Here is a 26,448-nt window from a genome sequence, read left to right on the forward strand (position 1 = left end):
GGTCCCATAAGTCTCGCACCGTCATGTGGAGCGTTGCTCTAGTATTACCACTCTTCCATCTCGGTAAAAGACAATCTTGCCTTTTCCCCTTGCCGATCTAATCTCCGACATTACCTCCTGCATATGAGCGATCTGCAAGAGGGTAAGATCATCCCCGAGAAAGATTCCCGTCTCTTTAAGAGTTGGCCTTTTCTTCAAGAAGTACTTCTTCGATTTCATGGAGGAAAAACGGAGGATGAGTGCCCTTTCTTTTGAGGTTTCCCCATTGCTTTCATTTTTCTTTATGTTGCCCACTCTCTAGGCTCTTATGTGTGTCAAATCATGAACCCCCATCAAGGCCATGAGTTCTTTTACCTCCTCATCCACATTGTCTTTGTCTTTAAGACCGCAAATTCTCACATGTAAAGCGCGCACACGTCTTCTTTGCTCCTCCTCTAGTGTCAGATTAATGATAGTGGGTGTGGACGTGGGCGTTATCTCCTTGCCTTTTTCTTTCTTGGCAACCTCGATCCATTTCTCGGCCTCATCTGCCTTCTGACTACATTGAGAGCGATGGTGATAGAGGTGCACAGCTGGCAGGGACATGGATTCCACTTTTGTTATATGTTGATGATATTGTGTTGATCTCCAAATCCCTGGAGGGGATGCAACGTCACTTGGATGCTTTGCATAGGTTTGCCCATATAAGTGGTTTGTCTGTCAACCTTAGTAAAACCAAGGTTATGGTGTTTAATACCACCCCACAGTGGATCAGGAGGTCAACACCTACATTCACATATGGCCAGGAGACTGTGGAGTACACAGATGCTTACACTTACCCTGGAGTGGTTTTTAGCGGACCGGCATTCTCACTCAGGAGAGCAGCAGAGACCATATTGACTAGAGCCGGTGCAACATTGGGTAGATTGGAGAGGGTGTGTTCATAGGTTCAGTTCAGGAGCCTAGGACGAAGCTCTGGCTCTTTGACACCTTGGTGGCTTTCTGCATTGCTCTATGGAGCTGAGATATGGGGACTTTCATTGGATCATCACGGGGGGTCGGGTCACACTGATGGATGGGGGACCATGGAGAAACCTCTGATCTCTATAATCTCGCGGCTCATTAGAGCCAAGGCATTAGTACCACATGCCATTATTCGAGCAGAGCTAGCGGCCCCCATTAGTGGTTGAGGCGCTCACCAGATCAGTCTCCTTCATACACCCCATGTGGGAACTTCCTAGAGACAGATATGCTCGCATTACACTTGAGTCCTCTCGACAGTTAGCCATGCAGGGAGATACAACATGTTGGTATGGGGAGATGACATCATGGTTTCAGGCGCATGGGTTCAGCATAGACAGGTTGCCACCCTTCCAGTACTCATTGGATGCACCATCTCTCACTCTTACACAGTCCGAGATCACCAGGCTCATCCGTCAAGACCTGACCCAGCTAGACACCAGGAGGACATGGATATAGCCGGCACAGGAGCTGGGCACGAAGATGGCTTTCTATAGAGAGCATCTTCTCCAGCTTACGGAAGATGGTTTTGTGACGAGATACATGGACACCCACTTGTCTCATGGGATAAGATGTGCTATTGGCCAGTTACACACATCTTCTCACCAACTGCGGATTGAGACTAGGGGATACAACGGAGTACCAGCAGAGGCCATGACTTGCCCCTTGTGTGACATGGAGCCTAAGACAGAGTTGCACTACACATGCCTGTGCCCCGTCTACTACGAGATATGAGGCCGCTTCCATTGCCTGTTCAGAGAGGGTTTTGGACCACTCTCCAGAGTCATGGGATATGAGGCTCAGAGATGCTTGGGTTTGTCCTTGCTCGAGCTGCGCAGACACAGAGACCCTGATAAGTGGAGAGGCTAGCCAGTCTCAGAGACGGATCACAGATTTCTTTAGAGCAGACACTGGACAGCCGTATGAGCTACTACCACAGCAGAGCTCACTTTCGTCTCACACCAGAGGCACACTGATCGACCGAGCGAGTGAGCTGGGAAAATCCAGGCGCCCACGACTGCGGAGGACTACACAGCATCGACGGAGGCTTCACCAGAAGATTTGGAGCACTGTGGCCAGGCATGCACAACGCCCGGTAGACTACTGACCATGGAGGAGATTGATGAGATCCACCAGCGCCCGATGCTAGATCTCTTGTGATTTAGCTATCCCGGCAAGCTGCCCCTTTTGCTTAGTTCACATCGACCAGTCTAGGATTCCATAGTATTTTTTGTTTTGTTTTGTTATGTTGTTAGTTAGTTTGTTACTCTGACTTTGTATCAGATCCACCACATTGCAACTTTCTGGTTTCATAGGTCACTTTGGCCTTTTGAAGACGTTAATATAACATTTCATTTCATTTCATTTCTCTCTCTCTCTCTCTCTCTCTCTCTCTCTCACACACACACACACACACACACACACACACACGTAGATTGCTGAAGCAAATGATGCCTAAAAGGAAAAAGCCTCTAGAGGAAGGGGAATTTATGGTGCGTATAGAGCATCCAAGCTCATGACCTATATAAAAGGTCTTTTTGGCCTGCCATGCAGCAGCCTTAGCGTTTGGCCCAATTTTGGGACCAAGCACGTGGCATTTATTCATTAGTTATTGAAGTTAACTGATTTAATTGGGCAAACTGGTAGGCTGTTGGCACCTTGCTTTCTTAAGCGCAGCCTTTTTCTTGGACCTCGAGATAAGTTATGGTGTACGTGTGCTATGCAGTGCGTGGATGAGGCTCTGTTTAGAAAGCTCTGGTTTTCTCCTTTCTCAAACTGGTGGGTGCGCAGCCTTTTCCACGTGCTTTTGGCGTGCTGCCTATTTGTGTATCTCTTTAGAATGTTTGGAGGAAGTAGTTTTACGTGTTGTGTGCCTCTTTGTTTTGCAGTGGTGAGCCTTAGCGGAAAATCTCTTGCAGGTTAGTTCCTGCTCTCTCTCTCCCTTTCTCTCTCCCCATGTCCGTCCATCCTGTAGGCTCTGCAAAAAGAACAGGGTATATCGTTGTTACTGTTTTTTGCATTTGATTGTTGACTGTATTCTTTGTAATAGTCTATTAATGAACGAACTGAATTACAGTTTACTGTTGTAGCTTCACCTTTGTTCTCACTACACTCTCTCAGCCATTCGTGAAGACCTCTGGAATGATGTGATTCTTCTCCATTGCTACTTGTTTGGTGTATTGTTAATAACTAGAGATGGGATATTGGAGTGTATATTTCCCTCTTTAGAGAGAGAGAGAGAGAGAGAGAGAGAGAGAAGATGTGAAGCCTTCAAGCAAGCAGATATGGGAAGAGGCATTTGTGCATTTCTTGATGCAGTGTGGCTTGTTTTTTTTATAAAATTGATCATTATTCGTTTTCTTTGTTGGCTTGTACCCTCGTGGAATCTGATGGTGTTTAATAGTATGTTAAGCTTGGGGTCAAGCTTGGGCAATTGCAATCTCTGTTGCTTTGATGCTTCCTTGGTAATTTCAAGATAAGTGAGTTATGCTAGACTTCGTGCCTTGTGATTGCTAGCTTGATGAAAAGTTTTACTCTTATTGGCAAGATTGTGTAATGCCGTCTGAAACCTTGGCGTTTTCTATTGGCAAACGGCCGTCGAATCGACTGTATTTGCCGTCATGGAAGTCATAGGGGTTCATGTTGATGCGAAGTGATATGCTATTCAACAGATGGTCGTGTCGTTCGACTAGGTCTGTTGCATGGAGTCTGTCTTTCTCCTGCCATTCTGGATGTGCCTTATCCCGACGATTTGTGCTACTAGCAAACGCATTCTCTTTTACATGTCTAGGAGGATCAACTGCAAATGGGCTGGCTTTTGGACGTATACTTTTGTTTTGTGGCTGTTGTCTTCTTGCTGGCCATGTATTCTGCCTGTTGTGATGCATTACATGCTGACATTTATCATGATCATACAGTTTTTATGGGAACATGCGTTCTTCACTGCAAACTTCTTGTTTTCGCACATAAGGCTTGTAGCCTGAAGCAGTAGGTCGCCCTCTTCCTGAAGGCCTTGTGGCTTCTTGCCCAAAGACATTGGGCGTTTCACCAAGTCAGGGTCCTTTACAGGCTGTAAAGGGTTTCTATTGTCTTTATGACTGATCTTTGTGGGCAGTTCTCTCCATTTTGGAGGTTCTTGTTGTTGCTAGCTTGCAATTCAATCAATGATGTATTCAGCCCAGGGGTCTGCGAAGGACTTAAAATCATTCGCATGAAGGAGAAGGCCTTTAACAGTTGTTGCAGCATTTTGTTCAGCGGATTATGAGACCGGACCATTTGCAATTTGAGCAGTTATGCCTAAACCTTATGAATCATTTGTATTTTTGTGTCATGCATCGTTGATGGCAATGGACTGTCGATCGTCTTGAGTTTCTACTAGCCAGGTGGAGGACATTTTGGATCTATTGGGGCCGATGGAATCAATCATCTCATCAAGATTATCTTGTTTACGCATCGTTCGAATGCAGCAGCTTCTTAGTACTTCGAATGAAGTATTATCTTGCATTCATTTCCTGTCATAGTGCATTGTATACTTGGCACTTGCTGGCCTCTAGAAAGTGTCCCTATGAGATCGATGCAATGGTTGGGTTAAATCTTGGAGCCCAAACTTTAGTAATGACTTCAGCTTTGCTTTATGAAGGGCATACCAAGTACCTTCACTTTCCTTTCATGACCAAGGAGACTCACATGGCCTTGTAACATCTGGAATACCTTATTAGCAGCATTGACCTTGCAGCAATGCCTAGATTGAGGAAAGACTCTGATGTCAATAATTAACAAATGCTTGTTGGCATCATAATCTGCGTAAACACCTACAATGCCAATGTTGAAACCTGCTGCCAATCAGTTTACAGCCGTTGAGGTAGCGATGGGAGACGCAAGAAGTTTAGTCTAATCCCATATACATGCAAAGACTTCATGCTCGACTCAAAAGAGATAGGGCCACAAAGCTATTTGATTGATTTCAGAGGAGGCAATGTGACGATTGCTCTATAGATGCAGTTGCCTTCACCTCCATCATGAATGTCTGTGGCAGTTGTACACAAGACATGCATTCACACAAGTCTATATATATATCAAAAGCCCAAAAACTGCTCGACGACCCTTCTGTTTGATACAGAAAATTGGTTGAAATATATGTTCGAGTAGGCTAGGGCATTTGAGAAAGCTATCGGACTATTTTCACAGTAGGCAAAATGATGTTTGCTCCGACAAGATGTCATTCAAAACCTTCCTATCCAGAGGGGTTCTCGAATGCTATGGGGTCTTGGAAAACAATGTTGACATTGATACTGGTTTGGTGTCCAAACACCCACAGGTAGACCTCTTCTAATGTTGCGACCTGCAATCATCATACACACACAGACACAGGCTATGACTCTCTGACCTCTCTGGGTGGCAACATTGGAGGGTGGTTGAAAGGAGTGCATCGTGTGTCGTGACCTTGTGAGGTGGTTGATGACCACAGCTTCATGGTACGATCCTAGACAGAAACAATTGCGCCGCGCCCACAATAGAGAGGACTTGAAGCTGTGAGAATTGCTCCAACAGAGCTGCTGCTGCTGGCAATTGGCTGTATGAGCACTGGTCGGTGCCATCCAGAGAGAGCCTCATTGCCACGGACTTATATGATTGTTTTCACAGGAGGCAAAGTGATAGTTGCTCTATAGATGCAGTAACCTTCACCTGCATCAGGAGAGCCAAGTAATAGGCTGCTATAGATGCGCATAATGAAAGTGATAATTAATTCTCATTTCAACAATCTAGTTGAGAAGAGCCAAAGCATGACATGCAAATTTTGCTGATAATAGGGATACGTGCAATACTAGGACAGAGCAAACACTGGCTTTGGGTAAGCTTGAGAGCAAAGATGCCCTAACACCCATGGGCATACATTCAAGAGAATACACATCTCATCCATTCATCCACAGGAGTACACATGCAAGAAAATGTAAATCTCATCCTGAAAGGCACACACATCGAACCACAGCATTCTCATCGCAGAAGACATGCCATCACTCTCACGATACTTTGTCCTGTAGTGTGATCTTTTCAGAGGGCTCCTCTTTATGCCATCTTGCACCTGGTAGTTTGTTAACAACACTTTTTCCTTGGTTTTGATATGCCGTCTTGCCTGAACTCGATGCAGGGTTCTTCTAACCATCAATGGCTGCTGAAGGTGTTCTTCTTTCTGCCTTTTTTTGTGCTCCTGAGAGATTCTTCTGGTGCAACGTATCTTGATTTTGAAGTGCTGGATCCATTTGCTTGTCCGTGGCATAGTCATTGTTCTTCACAGTTGCAGCTGAAAATATTCTTTTGTGATCGTTTTTCTCGACTTGATTAGAGGCACCTTTATGTAAGCTTGAGGTTCCTGCCTTCCTTTCTCCAGTGTAATCCAGACCCTCCTCATGATTAAATGAGGTCTGAATTTCTGTTACATGAGGAATGGCTTTTGGTGCCTACATTGATCCTATCACGTTTGCGATCATTATAATTTACGATTTGGGGTGCTCCTGCTGCTCCCTTTTTGTCACAGCCTCCAACACCTGTAGATGGTGCTCACTTATTACTGTGATACTCATCATGAGGTCCACTTGAGCTGTGCCTCTTACTGAGTTTTGGTATTTGATGAGAATTCATGTCTTCCAGATGTGTCTTCAATATACTTGCTTCTATGCGAACTTTCGTAAGTGAAGTCCCGTCCTTCGTCAAAAACTGGTCTCTTGGAAACATCTGCATTACATGACCCTGAACTTTCTCTATCAATTTGTGCATGTGCCCTGCCTAAAGTTGGTATTTCTGCATTGATCCTGTCATCACTGCTCGCAATTGGAGCAAGCAGTTTAGAGCTTGCATGGGAATTCCCAATGTGTCATCTTTGATGGCATGTTAGACAAGTAGCCAGTATATTTTTTCTTTAAACCCCCATTTTCATCATCAGCAGCATCTCGCCCTTCGTATCTTGGATGACACGAACCGTCGTTTGTATTATCCAGGGTGACATTGCCATCATTCTTTGAAGAAGAGCGTGATCCAGAGTACTGTTGTGCATAGTTTAGAATGCAAGCCGGCCAGGTTCTCCGGCAATTGCCTTGGCTGTGGAAGTAAACCCATGCTCATTGAAGACATCAGCAATGTTGGGAGATGAAGCAACAGACTCTTGAACAACTTTTTCTACCCAAGCATGTTGGACACTCACATTCTCATTTTCCATATTGCCTCTTTGAGAGTTTCTCCTAGGGTAGCCTGACTCTCTACTTGCAGGCGCTCTCAAGTTTGTGTTGCTAGACTTGCCTGCTTTTGATGAGTTTCTTGACACACTTGAGGCTGTTAATGTGCCTTCTTTTTGAGAGAGGACTGCATCATCATCTTCAACATAGACAAAAAAAAAAAGTCTCTGCCACTGTCACTTATTTCATCTGGATGTTGCATGAGGATTTCAGTTCTGTCGTGATTGTTTTCTTCCTGGTAATCTGACACTTTACGAGGAGCTAATGATACTTCCTTAGTTTTATCAGGCTCATGTAGTTGCTTGCGAAGCGGGCTGTATCTTGATGCTTTGTATATCTGTTCCTTGTTGTCTTCTGAGACGACTTCATCATTGTGCCTTGTATCATGCATCATGACTGAACCTGGTTTGTAAGACTCATTAGCTCCTTTTCTATTGGTCCTTGTAGCCTTGTCTCCGAGAAGCGGGCCAAATCCGGGGCCATAGGACTGAGGACTACGTCTGTTGTCGGAGATTCTTAATTCGCTCCTTGCGAGCTCTTCTCTTAGAAAAGAGCTTTCTTGCTCTAGGTCATAGCCAGGTGAAGCAGGCTCATATTTGGGAAATGAATCTTGCTTTGGAGTGCATCTAGATGCACCGAGTTTGGAGAGATGCCCTCAACCTGCACAAGCTCAAAACACTGGAGTGCTTGCTCATCTTAACCATGTAGTGCATATTCTGTGATCAATACATTCCAAGAAACATCCCGAGACCTGAGTTCCTCAAGAACAGCTCTTGCTTTTGCAAAGGCACCACATTTGGTATACATGTCCATCAGAGCATTGCTGAGTACATACATATGCAATAGCTCTTATTGTTCCACATGCTTTGAGGGCACTAAGATAAGTAACGTTATCTGGCATGATGTCCTCATGCTTCATTTGGCTCAAAGACTTATCTGGTCTTGGCCGTGAGGTGCAAGGTCTGTGATCAGTGCATTTCAAGAGACGACATCCCGACGGGGAAGCTCTTTAAGTACGGTCTCTGCCTTTGACAGAGCTCCTCCCCTGGAATCTTTTCATGAATTTTGTCTTCCTTATCATGGGCACTCAGAAGTCCGCATGCTTTCAAAATGCAAGTGAAAGTCGGTGCATCTGGAGGAATGCTCTCACGATGCGTGCAATCGAAACAAAGCAATGCTTGCTCATGTTGATCATCTTCTACATAACCAGCCATAAGTGTTTTCCAAGTTATAATGTCTTGAAAAGGGAGTGCTTCAACCATACATTCTGCCTTTAAAACCGCATCCCGCTTGGTATACATTTCTACAAGAACATTGCCAAGATCGGTATGTTTCTGCAGCATTTCTTCCCTTGCAATTCTACTGTGAATCTGTTTTCCTTTGTCAAAAGCTCCACTACAGCCGCATGCTTTCATGGCACAAGGATAGGTATGTAATACCTTGACTTGAAACTCTGCTGGCTTGAAGGATGAACGTCGTTGCGGTGATTTCTGACGACAAGGAAGTTGCGAGACTATTTCGGTCTTCTTTGGGATTCTTTTGAACACCAGGAGATAGACATGAGGCTAACCTTCATTCCCATTGTTAGAGAAACGAAGGGCTGAAATTGCAAATGTCGATGATGTTGACGATGGATAGTGATGAAAGCACTTGGCTTCAGCGAGGGAGCGATCAAACAGAGTCTCAACTGTTTGCTGAAGCACCGGATTAGATCGTAAAGGAAGAACTAGTCCAGTCTTCTGTGACAGAAAGGGTTGAAACTGGAAAATGATGAGGCTAACGCGGTGTACAAATTAGCATTAGGACTGCCTCATCAGCATGGAACAGAAAAGCTAGGCCTGCTATTGCGTAAAAAAACCTAGATTCGATTCACGAGCAGAAACCACTAGTAGACTGTAAGTTTTGTAAAAACGCCAAAAAAGGCTTGCTGCTAGTGCTCCTAAACCATGTACGTGGAAATGCTGCTTTCTCAATCTAGCTTTCAGAGGCGTGCTATAAATGTGTTGTTTCAATCATGTTCGAGTTTCAAGGAAAAAACTCTCTGTAAATGGAATGTGCATAGACGTAGTACCTCAGGCAGACTCGATCAGTGAATGTAATACCTTGAGTCGAGATTCTACTGACTTGAAGGATGAATAACGTTGCAGTGATTTCTGACGACAAGGAAGTTGCGGGGCTATTTTTGTGTTCTTTGTGACTCTTTTGAATGCCAGGAGATAGACATGGGGCTGATCTGCATTCCCATTGTTAGATAAACGCAGGGCTGAAATTGCAAATCTTAATGATGTCGATGATGGATAGTGATAAAAGTACTTGGTTTCAGAGAGGGAGTGATCGAACAGAGCCTCAATTGTTTGCTGATGCACCATTCAGTTAAAAGACTTAAGTGCTAGCTGGCCTTGGCCATGGGCTGCAAGGTCCATGGTTAGCGCATTCAAGAGACGAGATCCCGACGGGGAAGCCCTTCAAGTACGACCTCTATCTTTGAGAGAGCTCTGCCCTTCGCATACATGTCAACGAGAGCATTGCCCAGAGCAATGTGATTTTTCAACAGTTCATGTCTCACTGTCTCTTCATAAATCTGCTTTCCCCTATCCAAGGGTCAGCTTTGAAAAGGGCTTCCCTCGCAACTGTGTTGTCGCCCGTATGAGTGTTTTATGGTGTGAATCGAATGTGCATAGATGGAATATCTCAAGCAGATTCAATTTGTGAATGTCGCCACTGATTTGTGAAGACGAGACAACCTTGGGGTTGTTTTGATGGCGTGCTACAAATGTGTTGTTTCAATCATATTCGAGTTTCAAGGAAAACTCTTTGTAAATGGAATGTACATAGACACAATATCTCAGGTAGACTCATTAGTGAATGTAATACCTTGAGTCAAGACCCTATTGACTTGAAGGATGAATGTCGTTGCGGTGATTTCTGACGACAAGGAAGTTGCGGGGCTGTGTCGATGTTCTTTGCGACTCTTTTGAACACTAGGAGACAGACATGGGATCGATCTGCATTCCCATTGTTAGAGAAACGAAGGGCTGAAATTGCAAATCGCGATGATGTCGACGATGGATAGTGATGAAAGCACTTGGTTTCAGAGAGGAAGCGACCGAACAGAGCCTCTGTTGTTTGCTGAAGCACCAGATTAGATCATAAAGGCAAAACTATCCAGTCTTCAGTGGCAGAAAGGATTGACTTCAAACTCTGCTGACTTGAAGGATGAACGTCGCTGCGGAGATTTCCGACAACAAGGAAGTTGCGGGGCTGTTTCCGTCTTATTTGGGATTCTTTTGAATACCAGGAGATAGACATGAGGCTGACCTGCATTCCCATTGTTAGAGAAACGAAGGGCTGAAATTGAAAATGTCGATGATGTCGACGATGGATAGTGATGAAAGAACTTGGCTCCAGAGAGGGAGCGATCGAACAATGCCTCAATTGTTTGCTGAAGCACCGGATTAGATCGTAAAGGCAGAACTACTCCAGTCTTCTGTGACAGAAAGGGTTGAAACTGGAAAACGATGAGGCTGAGGTGGTGTACAAATTAGCATTAGGACTGCCTCATCGGCATGAAACAGAAAAGCTAGGGCCGCTCTTGCGTAAAAAAACCTAGATTTGGTTCAGAAGCAGAACCCATTAGTAGACTGTAAGTTCTGTAAAAATGCTGAAGAAGACTTGTTACTAGTGCTCCTAAACCATCGACGTGGAAATATTGCTTTCTCAATCTAGCTTTCGGAGGCATGCTACAAATGTGTCGTTTCAATCGTGTTCGAGTTTCAAGGAAAAAGCTCTCTGTAAATGGAATGTGCATAGACACAATATCTCAGGCAGGCTCATTCAGTGAATGCAATACCTTGAGTCGAGACTCTGTTGACTTGAAGGATGAACGTCGTTGTAGTGATTTCTGATGACAAGGAAGTTACGGGGCTGTTTCGGTGTTCTTTGCGATTCTTTTGAACACTAGGAGATAGACATGGGGCTGATCTACATTCCCATTGTTAGATAAACGAAGGACTGAAATTACAAATCTTGATGATGTCGACGATGGACAATGATGAAAGTACTTGGTTTCAGAGAGGGAGTGACCGAACAGAGCTGCAGTTGTTTGCTGAAGCACCATTCGGTTAAAAGACTTTAAGTGTTAGCTGGCCTTGGCCATGGGTTGCAAGGTCCGTGATCAACGCATTTCAAGAGATGAGATCCTGACGGGGAAGCTCTTCAAGTACGACCTCTATCTTTGAGAGAGCTCTGCCCTTTGCATACATGTCAACAACAGCATTGCCCAAAGCAATGTGATTTTTCTACAACCCATGTCTCACCATCTCTTCATGAATCTGCTTTCCCCTATCCAAGGGTCAGCTTTGAAAAGGGCTTCCCTCGCAACTGTGTTGTCGCCTGTATGAGTGTTTTATGGGGGTGAATGGAATGTGCATGGACGGAATATCTCAAACAGATTCAATCCGTGAATGTAGCCACAATGATTTCTGAAGACAAGACAACCTTGGGGCTTTTTTGATGGCGTGCTACAAATGTGTTGTTTCAATCGTGTTCAAGCTTCAAAGAAAAAGCTCTCTGTAAATGGAATGTACATAGACGCAATATCTCAGATAGACTCGATCAGTGAACGTAATACCTTGAGTCAAGACTTTACTGACTTGAAGGATGAATATCGTTGTGGTGATTTCTGACGACAAGGAAGCTGCGGGCCTGTTTCGGTGTTCTTTGCGACTCTTTTGAACACAAGGAGACAGACTTCTTTGCGACTCTTTTCAACACCAGGAGACAGATATGGTGTTGAGGAGACAGATATGGTGTTGATCTGCATTCCCATTGTTAGATAAACGAAGGGCTGAAATTGCAAATCTTGATGATGTCGACGATGGATAGTGATGAAAGCACTTGGTTTCAGAGAGGAAGCGACCGAACAGAGCCTCTGTTGTTTGCTGAAGCACCAGAGTAGATCGTAAAGGCAGAACTATCCAGTCTTCTGTGTCAGAAAGGGTTGAAACTGGAAAGCGATGAGACTGACGCGGTGTATAGACTAGCATTAGGACTGCCTCATCGGCATGGAACAGAAAAGCTAGGGCTGCTCTTGCATTAAAAAACCTGAATTCGATTCAAGAGCAGAAACTATTAGCAGACTGTAAGTTCTGTAAAAACGCTACAGAAGACTTGCTCTACTAGTGCTCCTAAACGGTCCATGTGCTGGCTTTCGGAGGCGTGCTACAAATACGTTGTTCCAATCGTGTCGAGTTTCAAGGAAAAAGCTCTCTGTAAATAGAATGTGCATAGACACAATATCTCAGGCAGACTTGACCTGTGAATGTAATACCTTGAGTCGAGACTCTACTAACTTGAAGGATGAATGTCGTTGCAGTGATTTCTAAAGACAAGGAAGTTGCGGGGTTGTTTCGGTGTTCTTTGCGACTCTTTTGAACGCCGGGAGACAAATATGGGGTTAATCTGCATTCCCATTGTTAGAGAAATGAAGGGCTGAAATTGCAAATCTCGATGATATCGATGATGTACAATGATGAAGGCACTTGGTTTCAGAGAGGAAGTGATCGAACAGATCCTTAATTGTTTGCCGAAGCATGAGATTACAAAAAAGAGATCGGAAAGGCAGACCTAATCCAGTCTTCAGTGACAACAAGGATCGAAGGTGGAAAACAGTGAGGCTCACACGATGTACAGACTAACATCATGACTGTCTTATCAGCATGGAATAGAAAAGTTAGAGCTACTCTTGCGTAAAAGATTCTAGAACTGATTTAGGAGCAGAAACCATTAGCAGAGTGCAAGTTTTGTTAAAAACGTTGCAGAAGACTTGCTACTAGTGCTCCTAAACCATCTACATGGACATGTTATTTTCTCAATCTGGCTTTGGGAGGCGTGCTACGAATGCATTATTTCAGCCATGTTCAAGTTCCAAGGAAAAACACTCTTTTTTTTAGGACCGTGATGCCTTGTCTTATTGCAGTCCTAGGTGACTGCCTTTTTGTAAGCAGCACAGGCAAACGTATTTCAACAACTTGCTTTCTCCCAACTCTGGGTGCATGTTCGAGAAAGTAGCTGCTATTGAGATGCCTTCCGTAAAACATGCGCATGTGTCCAATTCAGAGCTTAATATAAAAGAGCTACAATACTCATCGAACCTAGTGTGATCAGCCTAGGATTAGGTATAGGTGCATAAACCTACCATCACGAAGGCTGAATCCAAATAACTAGGTGCAATTGAAAACGTTTTGGCGGCATCATGTAATTGGATATGGTTTGAAAGAAAATAAGTTTCCATGAGCAGTCTTCCTGACCAATCAGCTTGCCTATAATGAGATAAATAAGTCCTTCCCAAGCTGCACACTTTTGGTTTCATGGACGGCGGCGAGTAGCAAGTTTTGCTTGGCGTCATCTCTTAGCAAGAGTGAGAAAATGGCCTTGACAATGCTACTTTTCTTCCCAACTCTTCTAAGGCGAACATCAACTTGATTTCATTAGCGCTGATGTTTAAAGGACGTAGAAGAAAGTGGTAGATTGAAAGGAAAGGTCTACAGTTAGATATCTTTAGACACCTTGCACATTGATAGGTAGAAAGGGTCGAAAGTTCAACGTGATATTGTATCAAAACGTAGCGAAGAAGTAATACTCTTCTACTTTTGTCTTTCTTTTGTGAATGCTTGCTTAGAAACTTCGAGTCTCTTGGATTCGGCTCCATGATTGACTCTTCGGATGTGATAAGCTTCTCGAGATCAAGCCAACGACTTTCTTTAGGGTCATCCAAGCAAATTAGAAAACAATGTGCATTGAAATTGAGTGTCTCATAAAGACAAAGGCCATATCCTCGAAAAGGACACTCATAACATGTCCAAACACAGCATTGAGGACCACAAGTGCATAGAAAAGAGAATTTGCTGACATTCTTAAAAGATCTAATGTCTTACAATCTCTTGGTGACCTCAAAATCGACATGTGAGAAGAACCCAACAAGCTGCTGTCACACTGAGGAATGTTGGATTACCTTCATGCTGCAATATTGCTACGGACAACGGCGAGTAGCAAGTTTTGCTTGGCGTCATCTCTTAGCAAGAGTGAGAAAATGGCCTTGACAAGGCTACTTTTCTTCCTGATTCTGCTAAGGCGAACATCAACTTGATTTCATTGGCTCTGATGTTTAAAGGACGTAGAAGAAAGTGGTAGATTGAAAGGAAAGGCCTACAATTAGATATCTTTAGAGACCTTGCACATTGATAGGTAGAAAGGGTCAAAAATTCAAAGTGATACTGTATCAAAACACAGTGAAGAAGTAATATTCTTCTACTTTCGTCTTTCTTTTGTGAACGCTTGTGCAATTATAATCTTCGAGTCTCTCTTGGATCTGCCTCCATAGTTGACTCTTCGGATATCTTTAGACACCTTCCACATTGATAGGTAGAAAGGGTCGAAAGTTTAGCGTGATACTGTATCAAAACGAAGCGAAGAAGTAATATTCTTCTACTTTTGTCTTTCTTTTGTGAACGCTCGTGCAATTAGAAACTTCGAGTCTCTCTTGGATCCGGCTCCATAGTTGACTCTTCAGATGTGATAAGCTTCTCGAGATCAAATCAACGACTTCCTTTAGGGTCATCCAAGCAAAGTAGAAAACAATGTGCATTGGAATTGATTGTCTCATGAAGACAAAGACCATATCCTCGAAAAGAACACTCAAACATGTCCAAACAAAGTGCTGAGGACCACAAGTGCATAGAAAAGAGAATTTGCTGGCATTCTTAAGAGATGTAATGTCTTACAATCTCTTGGTAAGCTCAAAATCGACATGTGAGAATAACCCAACAAGCTATTGTTGCACTGAGGGATGTTGGACTGCCTTTATGCTGCAATATTGCTATTAGCTAAGAGAAACTTGTAATTATGAGAATACATATGGTACAAAGAGTAGTCTTTTTTGAATGTGCAACACAAATAGAGAGAGAGAGAGAGAGAGAGAGAGAGAGAGAGAGAGAGAGGGTGAAAAGTGTATATGTAATTAATCAACACAAAACAGATATGACTTTCTGGACTGTTCTTTGGGTTGTGACATATGTCAACTCTTCACAAATGTTTGATTGACTCTGTGTATTGTTATGAAATCGTTAGAGAATTTGTTGTGAATTGTTGTCCTGCTTGACACATTGTTGTGTGATTTGACTAGTTCTATTATTTTGGGCTCACTTGCTGGTGCATTTGTGCCATGCTCATTATGAATAGATCTTTTTTTTTCCCCATAGAATTCGCCGTTTGCAATTTGCATGAACACTTGCTTTCTTCAAAATGTTTGTGAGAAACTAAAATCCGTGAGTTACAGATTGATTGGACTTACATGATGATTGTCTTCTGTGATAGCTTTAAGATAGGGGGAAAAAAAAGAACACTGTGTACATTTACAGGGTGACAAAATTGCTCACTTGACTTTCAAGTTAAATATGATATGCGGTGTTCAAATGTATTACTGTTGTACAAAACAAACTAGATATGTCAACATTGCTACATGCAAAATATTCTTGTGCTTCCGACTTTAAATGAGTTTTAGCTTTTCATTTCAAAGATGTCTTTCTGGTGTATGAAAATATTGATGTGATATATAATTGAGTTATGGTATGAGTATTCCTTAATCTGAATAATGTAGGCATTAATTAAAAAATAGAGTTTTATGGAAGTTGTCTCCCAGCATAAGGAAGAAGAAGATATATATACCGAAAGTGATTAAGTCTTCCACTTCATTGGCCTAACTTTCAGGAAAACTTCAACAGATAATCACTAATCCACTTAAGTTTAACATCGTCAAACCCAAGAAACGCTCACCTTTATAGACTCTACTGATTCATCTAGGATTAACTTTTGTTTTTTCTCCCTTGTTTTTTGAACAATCTTTAAAAAATGAATCTCGTTTTGATTTAAATCGTCATGATTTCATCTGCATAGTCAGTCTTTCCTCTTCTGCGTTCATTCATTCTCTACAGAAATTATAAATGACAGCCGTTATTTTGGCTATATCTACCATCAATAAATCTATATTGTGATATTATTTTATTACATTGATTACCCTGTGGGAAGGCTTCGACAAAGCATTGTTACTTTGATTCAGTCTACGGTTCCTTGAATCCAAAAGTACCCATTTCCTGTCACTTTGTTGATCGATCTTTTGGGGAGTCTTCGCCAGATAATCGTTGATTCGATTGGGTCTGTCGTTGTTCAAACCAATGAGCGATTGCATCCATTGACTCATCATCTGAAGACACTTCGACAAACAGTCGTTATTTCGACTATATCTATCGTCCTTGAATTTGTATGATGAGTCTATTTTGCTATCTTGATAGTTCTTTGGCAAGATTTCGACAGAGGATTGTCACTTCTGTTCAATCGTTCGTCCCCTGAATTCAGAAGTATCCGTTTTCTTCCACTTTGTTGATCGATCTTTTGGGAGTCTTCGCCAGACAATCGTTGATTCGATTGGGTCTGTCGTTGTTCGAACGAACGAGCGATTGCATTCATTGACTCATTATCTGAAGATACTTTCTTTTGCTTTTCTCCCTTGCCTTTTGAAGAGTCTTTAAAAAATGAATCTACTTTTGCCTTGAATCGTCATGGTTTCATTTCCGTAATCAGTCTCTTCTCTTCTACGTTCATGCGTCTTCTACATTAAGTTTGACAGACAGTCGCTATTTCGGCTATATCTGCCATCCGTAAATCTACATTGTGAGTTTATTTTGTTATATTGATTATCTTGTGAGAAGGCTTCGACAGAGGATTGCCTCTTCGATTCAATCTGTCGTCCGCTGAATTTAGAAGTACCCGTTTTCTTCCACTTTGTTGATCGATCTTTTGGAAGCCTTCGCCAGACAATCGTTGATTTGATTGGGTCTGTCGTTGTTCGAACCAATGACCGATTGCATTCGTTGACTCATCATCTGAAGACACTTTCTTTTGCTTTTCTCCCTTGCTTTTTGAAGAGTTTAAAAAATGAATCTGATGTTGGTTTAAATCTCGTGGTTTCATCTCCGTAGTCAGTCTCTTCTCTTCTACGTTCATACATCCTCTACAGAAAGTTTGACAGACAGTCATTATTTCGGCTATATCTGCCATCATTAAATCTACATTGTTAGTTTACTTTGTTATATTGATTATCTTGTGAGAACGCTTCAACAGAGAATCATCACCTCGATTCAGTCTATCGTCCCCTGAATTCAGAAGTATCCGTTTTCTTCCGTTTTGTTGATCAATCTTTTGGGAGTCTTCGCCAGATAATCGTTGATTCGATTGGGTCTGTCATTGTTCAAACCAATGAGTGATTGCATTCATTGACTCATCATCTAAAGACATTCAACAAACAGTTTACTTCGATTATATTTGTCGTCCTTGAATTTGTATGGTGAGTCTATTATTCTACCTTGATAATTCTTTGGAAGACTGCGACAGATGACCGCTGCCTCGGTTTTATCTGCCGTTTTTCAAATCCAAGAATAAAGGTGTTTGCTTCAGTTAGAACCACAGTAGCTTCATCCACATAAGAGACTACTTTTTTTGTATTGACCACCGCTTGAAGAAAATTCGTTGGTCTGACGTCATTTTTGCTCTATTTGTCATCACTAAATTTGTACAGCGAGTTTACTTTACTACATTGACCATCTTCCGATGCTAAGTATCTTCTGAAGAAACTTTGATGAACAGACGCCACTTAGATAACATCTACCATCGTTGAATGTGTGCTTTTATAAATAAACAAGATTTCGATGAAAGATCGTTCCTCTAGCTTGTGTTCGTCACTATCGAGCTCACAAAATACAGACTCACACTAAATCATGATTACATGTGCTGTTATTTGTATGTTTCACGATTACTAGTCGGCGTGAGGATTTGATTTGTTGTAACGAACGTATTTTTAAAAAACACAGATATAAACTTATGTGCGCATTGTCATACAGGTTTGCGACAAAAGATGTCAACCAAGATTCTCGATTCAGATGTAAAGAAAAGAGTTCGATGTCAAATTCTGATGGTGATATCGTCACTATCTACAGGACATATAGATGCGATTGTTGCGAGTGAAGTAAAGCTTCACAACCTTGTGAAAGAGATTGTCAGATCAACAGAAAAAAAATTCGAGGGCACTGACGGAGAAGCATACATCATTTTTTGCTTAGTACAATTGACAATCTACTCAAGTGTGCTCATGACCTCGGCGAAGAACTTCCGACAGAAGTGGATACAATGAAAATTAATCACTTCTACGACAGATGGAGAGTAGAGAAAGAAAAGTCCAAGCGAGCAAAAGCAATAGATAGCCAATTCTACTTAGCAAGAGAATGCGGAAGACGATGCTCACTGCAATAGAAAAAAGCGATGAAGGAACATCTACAGATGTACACAGATTAGAAGACGTTGCTACTAGAGAAGCTGCCAAGGGTATTCATTTATTGCGTACTATGTATAATACATCATGTAGCGTGACGATTGGAGTGCCTGTTGAGGCTTTGGTGCTAGGCAAGAGGCTCGAAAAGGGATCGTACGGAGAGGTTTTTGAATGTAATGTTCAAGGTGTCTTGTACTTTCTAACGTCCATCACATATTGTGCTAAACAATTTACTGGAAGTCGTGCAAGAATACACAGATCTTTTGCGCATGAAGCAGCGATCGATTTGGCGCATCCAGGAATAGTTCGAGCTCTTGGTCATACTCGCAAAGAGCCATGGTGGTTGCTATTCCCCTTCTTTAATGGAGGAAATCTTGGGACCATCATTCAAAGTTTGCCAAGATCTTATGGAACTTTTGCAGGCATGCTGAAACCTGATTCGTCGGATGAGAGAGAGGACAACAAAAAGGAAAGAAAAAGAAACCAAAGCAACTACCACAAGACGAAGAAATTGCAAGAATCACTAGCCTCATTAACAATGCACCATCTATGATCACGACATTGGTAGCTACAGTATGTGCAGCACACAATGAAGGAGTTATCCATAACGACCTTCATCCACATGGAATGTTATGTTTGATGGGTGGATGTTATGTTTGATTTCACCAAGGAAGGAATGCCTCGAATAGGATTGATTGATTGGGGTTTAGCTTTGAGAGATGGGATCGAACAGAGGCCTACAAATATTGCAATAAAAGAAGAGCACGATGCGAGACCATGGAGAGCTCTAGAGCTACTGAATATTGCTTCTCCCTGTCCTTGGACTAAAGCAACTGATATGTACGCTTTGGCTTGGTTGATAGAAATTCACAATCGTCTGCGATGAGTTTAGACCTTCTACGTAATGAAATGGAATGGACGTTCAGAAATCGACACTCGAGTCATTAAAGAGTGGATGACATAATATAAGTGTATTATGTCAGAAGATAGAAAAACAGCAGTGGATCTTTTAGAGAGATTACAGAAGCTTGAATTGAAATATGAGAAGTGCTTACGACCTATCTACAGATGTCACCACATCTCGTTTAGCCAATATCTTCTCAAGCATTAGATAACCTTTTGTATATATATATACATGGTTTCCTCGTTGTTTAAATTTTTTTCAATGATATTGCTTTCTCCTTTTTTTTTTCTTTCTGGATTCCTAAATCATGCAGCTTCTTTCTTCTTCGATATTAAGTGTGTCATGACATTAATGTAGAAACAACATAACTATGTCTTACTCTTTTTATATACAGGGAACAAAAGCTCGTTTGACACATTTTAATAGGATTCAAGAAGTATTTTATTTAGTATTCAATCATTTGAGATTTACACAGTTTGCTCTACTTGATAAGTAAGATGTGTTTTTTAAAAATCCGACACATTATAAAAAAGATTGTTAGTCTCACAGTTAGGGTTTTCTTATGTTTGGAAATAAGATTCACAAGACGACATCATTGCTTAGAGATGTAATTTTATCATCTTCATTCATCAAAAACAAGCACAGACCTTCTCCATATATATCTAATAGCTTGTTGAGAGCAATATATTTACATTTATGGAATACAAAGCATAATATATCTAACAATATGCTTAATAGAAGAACACTGTGATCTTTAAACAACCTTTATAGATTCTAGATTCCATTGAAGCTTGTGAAAAGTAATTAGAAGAGATCATAACATCAAAGACTTATTTCAATGCACCTTCAAAGCAACTTGAAGCAATTGTTGCGATTCGGCACACCTTGAAAGAGCACCAACATATAAATTTCAGTATGGCTTTCCGTTCTTACAGTGCATAAAAAATGGACATTGATGGTATCGTCTTTTGTTGCTCTAGCTTGACAACAAATAAATTCTTACTATTATAATACTATATGTGGTGAGATTTGAGTCCTTGATTATTTCGTAGAACCAAGCAAAAAAAATCAAGCACAATGTAGTGATGTTCCAATCAAAGGAAAAAGCGCATATTCAAAGCGAAGCAGCTCTCCAATCGAGCTTAGCGAAACATCTGTGAGCTCCCTTGCCAAGGGCCGAAAAAGAGCTGTAGAAAATGAACGTGCTTTCATTGTTGAATCATGCTTTCCAGAGAACAAAGAACAGTCTCGTAGTGAGAATCATTTTCTGTGCATTCCATTTGCCCAATTAAACTTTATTGAAATGTAACATAAAATACATATTTCTTAACAGGTGCATGAAGCGTTCATCAATCTAGTGGTTCAAAAGCTCCGTATAACAATGCAACAAATCAAGATGTCAAGCATGCACACGACGCACAATATCTACCTAAAAATTTGATCCGCATGCCTCAAAACATTAATGTGATCAACCTTGAAGATAATGACAATGACGATGATGAAGTGATCGCGTATCAAGCAGGCCCGCAAGCAAGAACCTCACTTCCGTTGCTTCACATTGTCGATCTTTGTGACGTGACATCTCGATTTGCTATAGAAGGATGTGTTAAATAACTATGGTACACACATGATCAATGAAGCATTCAACAATAAATATTTCAAAGTGGATATTGTAGATTCACACAACTCAAACACCATCACAATTGTTATAGGAGCTTCGCTCATAAATCTTTTTCTCAACAAGATGAAAGTTGGTAAATTTGTACACATAGAGGGTGCTTCTGTGAGACAAAAGAATAGTAAAGATGGAGGTAGCTCATCACTTTCTTTGTATTTAGATGGCTCATCAGTTATTACTACTGGTACACCTTTTTCCCTCAACTTGAGCTTCTACCCTGAGATTAAAATCAGAGATTTTCTGAATGAAGCAACAAGTTCTGGCCTAAAGAACTATCTGGGAACTATCGCATTTGTCATCATCAAGTGTGACAACATTGAAGTTGGAACTTCGTCCATTCGTGGAGAGCTTTTAGTTGCAGATGGATCCGATGACAACGATCGTGCGAACGTAAGCCTCATTGAAACGTTAAATTGAAATCAATCTTCTATATTGTAACTCACAGACTCTGATTTTTGCAGTTGTCTTTTGTAAATGACCGAAAAGAAGTCTGCAGAAACATTGTGAGAGAGATTGAGAATGGAACAACAGTTATGCGTGTCGCAAGAAATATTGGATTTTTCTATGGAAAAGGAGATGCTCTATCTATTCTAGATCTGACTATCTTACTGCTGCCAGTTTAGAGCAACCGGCTTCGTCGTGAATTGCTTCAGACTTACAATAAGCAAACAGAAGACCTTGGATACGGTCAAGAGGTGAGTGCAAGCTTACAATAATATATAAGGAAAATAATACAATTGCTTTGACATGACGCACTACTTGCAGATTTTTGACGTCTTGCAATTTACGAACATAAACAGTGTTCTCGTCGAGCCTGCTTGTAAAAATTTCCATTCCAATAAAATACAAAAGACTGCAGAGAGTTTGTACTGTGTCACATGCGAAAGATTTATAGAAATAGTTCAAATTCCAAAGCTCCAGGTGAAGATCAGAATGTCAGAAAAGAAAACTGTGCATGCGCAGCTTACCAGCAGTTTAGTTGATGATGTGTTGCACTTAAGAAAGTCTTTTTGCAGTGTCTCCTCTAAAAGTGTCATCACTGCGAGAGAGATACTTTCTTTAGCCTCTCGAACTAAAAAATTTAAGGTCAACCTTGCAGGCGTGATAGTGGCTTTCACTGAACAATTGAAGAACTAGAAGAAGGGAGAGAGAGACAGAGTGCCTTCACTTGCCACATTGATAAAAGCGGACAGAATGTTTATGACAAGAAAAAGATATACATTGTAAATAAATAAAGATGACAAAGACTGTCTTCTATAATAAAAGAATGTACATAGAACACTCAGAACAACTATGTGTGTACATAGAACGCTCAAAACAACCACATGCTACGATGTTACTGCTTTTCTCTGATCACTTTGTTGTTTCGTAGAAAAGTTAGTCTTAAAAAAAAAATATGCGTCCGATATTGTCGAGTTTACTATATATTTTCAACTGCTATTTCTTTAACATGTTCTGACTGCTCACGAGAGAGAGAGAGAGAGAGAGAGAGAGAGAGAGAGAGAGAGAGAGAGAGAATAAACAAAGACAAGACAAACAACAACATGAAAGAAAATTCTTGTCATTAAGATAACACAAGCAAAAAAAGACAACATATATGATCATTACTATTGAGTTCACCGTTTATTTCCGAATGTTATTTCCTCGGTTTGTTCTAACTTTGAGAGAGAGAGAGAGACAGAGAGAGAGAGAGAGAGAGATTGATTTGAAACAAAAAACTGAGAATGGCCAAGAACAAGACAAACAACAACATGAAAGAAGACTCTTTAGAGAATATCGTCAAAACAGTAACAGCAAAGACAGAGATATAGAGGCAAAAAACCGAAGTAGAAAACAGCAACAAAAACAACGTGTCAGAAGAAGCTGAAAGTGAATACAAGCCGCATTTCAACGTTGAATACTACATAGATAGACTCCCAGAACTTGATATAAAAGATCTTTTGGATTTCAAGAATTATGGAATAGAAAATGGAATGGATTATGAAATGGGCCTTGACTTACTGTTATCTTATGAATTAGATTGGAGAAGGCTTGAGGGAATAGAACCAAAAGCAACAGTCATTGCAGATGAGCTTGCATATATCTATATGCAACTTTTTGAAAGTTGGGATGAGGATTCATATGAGAATGACACCGAAGACGACAATGCTAACTTAAAAAGTAGTTAACATGGTCATCGTTATGTGTGATTTTTAGATTTTGTGAATTGTATGATATTTTAAATAATCTCTATATTATACCCGACCATGTAAGTAACACTTGAATCTTTGACGTTATAAACAATGACGTGTCTTCCATGTTCTTTAAAGCAAAATCTACATTCTGACAACTACATGCGACCACTCTCTCCCTCCCTCCCTCTCTTCCCTTCTTTCTATATATTTTTATTTCTATCCTTGTGTCAAACTCTTACCTTTTAGTTTCCAAATGATATCGCTAACCTTCCTTTCCTTCATCTGCAGATAAAATAAACTTGGTTGTTTCTCACTACTGCAGTGGTTTTCTGACATCATAAATTGCACTATTCACAAATTGGTCACAAAAGTTCATCGAATCTACTAAGATAAAGCTGTTTGAAATCTACTGCTTCAAATATATGGCATTCATAGAACATAAATATAACATCGACGAGAAATTTCTTGAAAGATATCCAACAAATGACAATATTTTCATCGCTCTACAATTCTTACTAGATTCCTCGCGCTCTCCGACAGAACTTCTCAATAATATAGGTCTACATATCTTGTCACAATTACCCATATAAAACTGCTCAATCAAAAACATCATTCTCAAGAAATACAATACTGTATAGAAGAAAATGATGACGAAGAAAAATATACTGATATCTTGTTACATCAGTTCACGACTGCAGAACAAGTTATTGATTACAACGACATAATTACTTATATTGCACCGTGTGAAGGAAATCATCCCTTAGGATTATTAAAAGATGAACATTGTGACGAGCTAAGTTTTCCTACTCTTTTCTACGGAGAACCACGCAAATATCATAATTTAGCATTAAAAAAATATCAAAAAATTGCAAAATGGGAGTTGCTACATAATGATAGACGTTTTTCTCTTAATATCGAGAACTTTTTTTTCAAAACTGTCAAACTAATGACACAAAAGATTGTTTCCTCCATTGGGTTCGTTTGAGAAAAGGAAAATTAGAGAATCGCTCACTTTACGCTAGAGATATAATCAAAGAGACCAATATCGAGAAAATACTTAATTCGAGAATAGGTTATAGAGATTATGAATCTTTGCGTACATCTCCAGATTACAAAGAAAAATTAAAGAAAAATGTATTTGGTATGATCAGACAATTAGGCCCTCCTACTTTTTTTGTCACGCTCTCTGCAGCCGAAAAGCGATGGAAAGAATTAATCGAAGTCTGATCCAACTTTCCAACATACAAAGAGAATATAATGAAACAGAGAGTGTTTACCTTCAACGATTTATTCGTTCTGATCCAATTACATGCTCTAGGTATTATCTTCATCGATTTCAAGCTTTTAAAAATTTATTGCGTAAAGACCATGATATCTTGGGAGATAGAGTAATAGACTATTTTTTTGTCACGGAATTTCAAAGCCGTGGTAGTCAACATGATCATGGTCTTATTTGGATTGAAAACTCTTTACAAACAAATGATACAAATAATGAAAGGATAATAAATTTTATCGATAAATGCATCACTACAAATAGCGCTTTGTTGAATGAAAGCTTACAAGAACTCCAACGACACGCACACCAAAAAACTTGTTTCAAGAAAAATAAAGAATGTCGCTTTGGTTTCCCTCGATATCCAATGCCACATACTTTGATACTCCAACCAATTCATGATAATGAGCGTCGTTCCGAAGAAAAAAAAGAAATCTAAAAAAAATCAAACTTTCACTCGAATCAATAGACGTGGCTGACTTACCTAAAAATTTTACTAAATGGTTAATGACTCTTGATATTTTGCTTACACAATATATCGATGCTATCAGATTAAAAATTACATCACCAACAGTGATGATTCAAAGAAAACCATGTGATATTTACATGAATAACTTTAACACACATATAACAAATCTATGGAATGCAAATACAGATATTCAATACATAATAAATGCATATGGTGCAGCTTCATATTGTATATCGTATATAAAAAAAATGGACAATACACTCATCTCAGCAGTAAACGCAGAAACAGATTGCTGCATTGCAACTAATGGAAGCACCGTCGAAAGATTGCAACGTATCGGGAACACAATTTTAAATATGCAACAACTGAGTGCTCAACAAGCTATCTACATCGCACTCTCTTTACCATTACACAGTGCAACGAGAAATTTTATATTTATCAATACAAGCCCTCCAAAAACTCGAGCTCTCCTGCTTAAAAGAAAAGAAACACTTGAACATCTAGAACCATATAGCACATACATATTTTTTGATAATATTATCGATAAATACAGAAAAAGACCTCCCGAATTCTATAATATATGCTTGGCAGAATTTGCTTCTCATTACAAACAATGTGGAAATAAATTTTCTACAATACCAACTCCAAGAATCATACGTTATGCACGATATAATAAGCATAAAGATCCTGATAACTTTTATCGTGAACAATGTCTCTTATTTTTTCCATGGTGCAATATTGAAAATCAGCATATACAAAATTTTGAAACTTGGGAGAATGTGCATTCACATTTTAAAGACTTGATAACATACAATGAACAAAAATTCAATAAGAATATTATCGATAAAACGGACAATTTAATTACAGTCACAGAAACATCGAGATCTACGTTGTCATCACTAAAAAATGATCATGAGAATATAACCTCTAATCTCTCATTCATAAAAACCACCAGACAAGCTACAACTAATACACAAACTATTGCAATTCCAAATAATGAATATTATCAACGATTACATATGCTTAATGATGAACAAAAATGCTTACTTGATGACATCATGCTCAGAAAACATATTTCTCCACACGAACCATTGCACTTGTTCTTAACAGGAGGTGCTGGAACAGGAAAGACGTTTTTATTGATGTTGTTGGTTCAAGCTCTATTATGCTTTTACAGCTTCCAATTCTCGGGAAATATTAAAAATCTTATTGACGGCATATATAGGAAAAGCAGCATTTAATATCGGTGGAATAACTTTACACTCTGCATTACATCTTCCTTTAATTACCACTAATATGACTTCTTTGAGTGCTAAAAAACTTGACGAGTTATCATTACAT

The 26,448-nt window shown here is 40.3% G+C and overlaps 1 protein-coding gene and 1 pseudogene across 1 annotated transcript; one reads left to right on the forward strand and one right to left on the reverse strand.

Moving 5' to 3' along the window:
• The first annotated feature begins 2,646 nt into the window (after nt 1-2,646).
• Nucleotides 2,647-22,328, forward strand: LOC147445937 (uncharacterized). The gene is made up of 8 exons (XM_086525257.1): nt 2,647-2,778; nt 2,889-2,918; nt 18,182-18,336; nt 21,111-21,375; nt 21,442-21,581; nt 21,653-21,730; nt 21,815-21,886; nt 21,957-22,328. Exons 1-8 carry the CDS (start codon nt 2,733-2,735, stop codon nt 22,326-22,328), a joined length of 1,158 nt encoding a protein of 385 aa, XP_086381383.1. The 5' UTR covers nt 2,647-2,732.
• Nucleotides 5,958-8,644, reverse strand: LOC147445938 (uncharacterized; annotated as a pseudogene).
• Nucleotides 22,329-26,448: the final 4,120 nt, after the last annotated feature.

The sequence above is a fragment of the Adiantum capillus-veneris genome, chromosome 12 (genome assembly GCF_014529385.1).
Source record: "Adiantum capillus-veneris isolate H3 chromosome 12, ASM1452938v2, whole genome shotgun sequence".
Taxonomy (NCBI): domain Eukaryota; kingdom Viridiplantae; phylum Streptophyta; class Polypodiopsida; order Polypodiales; family Pteridaceae; genus Adiantum; species Adiantum capillus-veneris.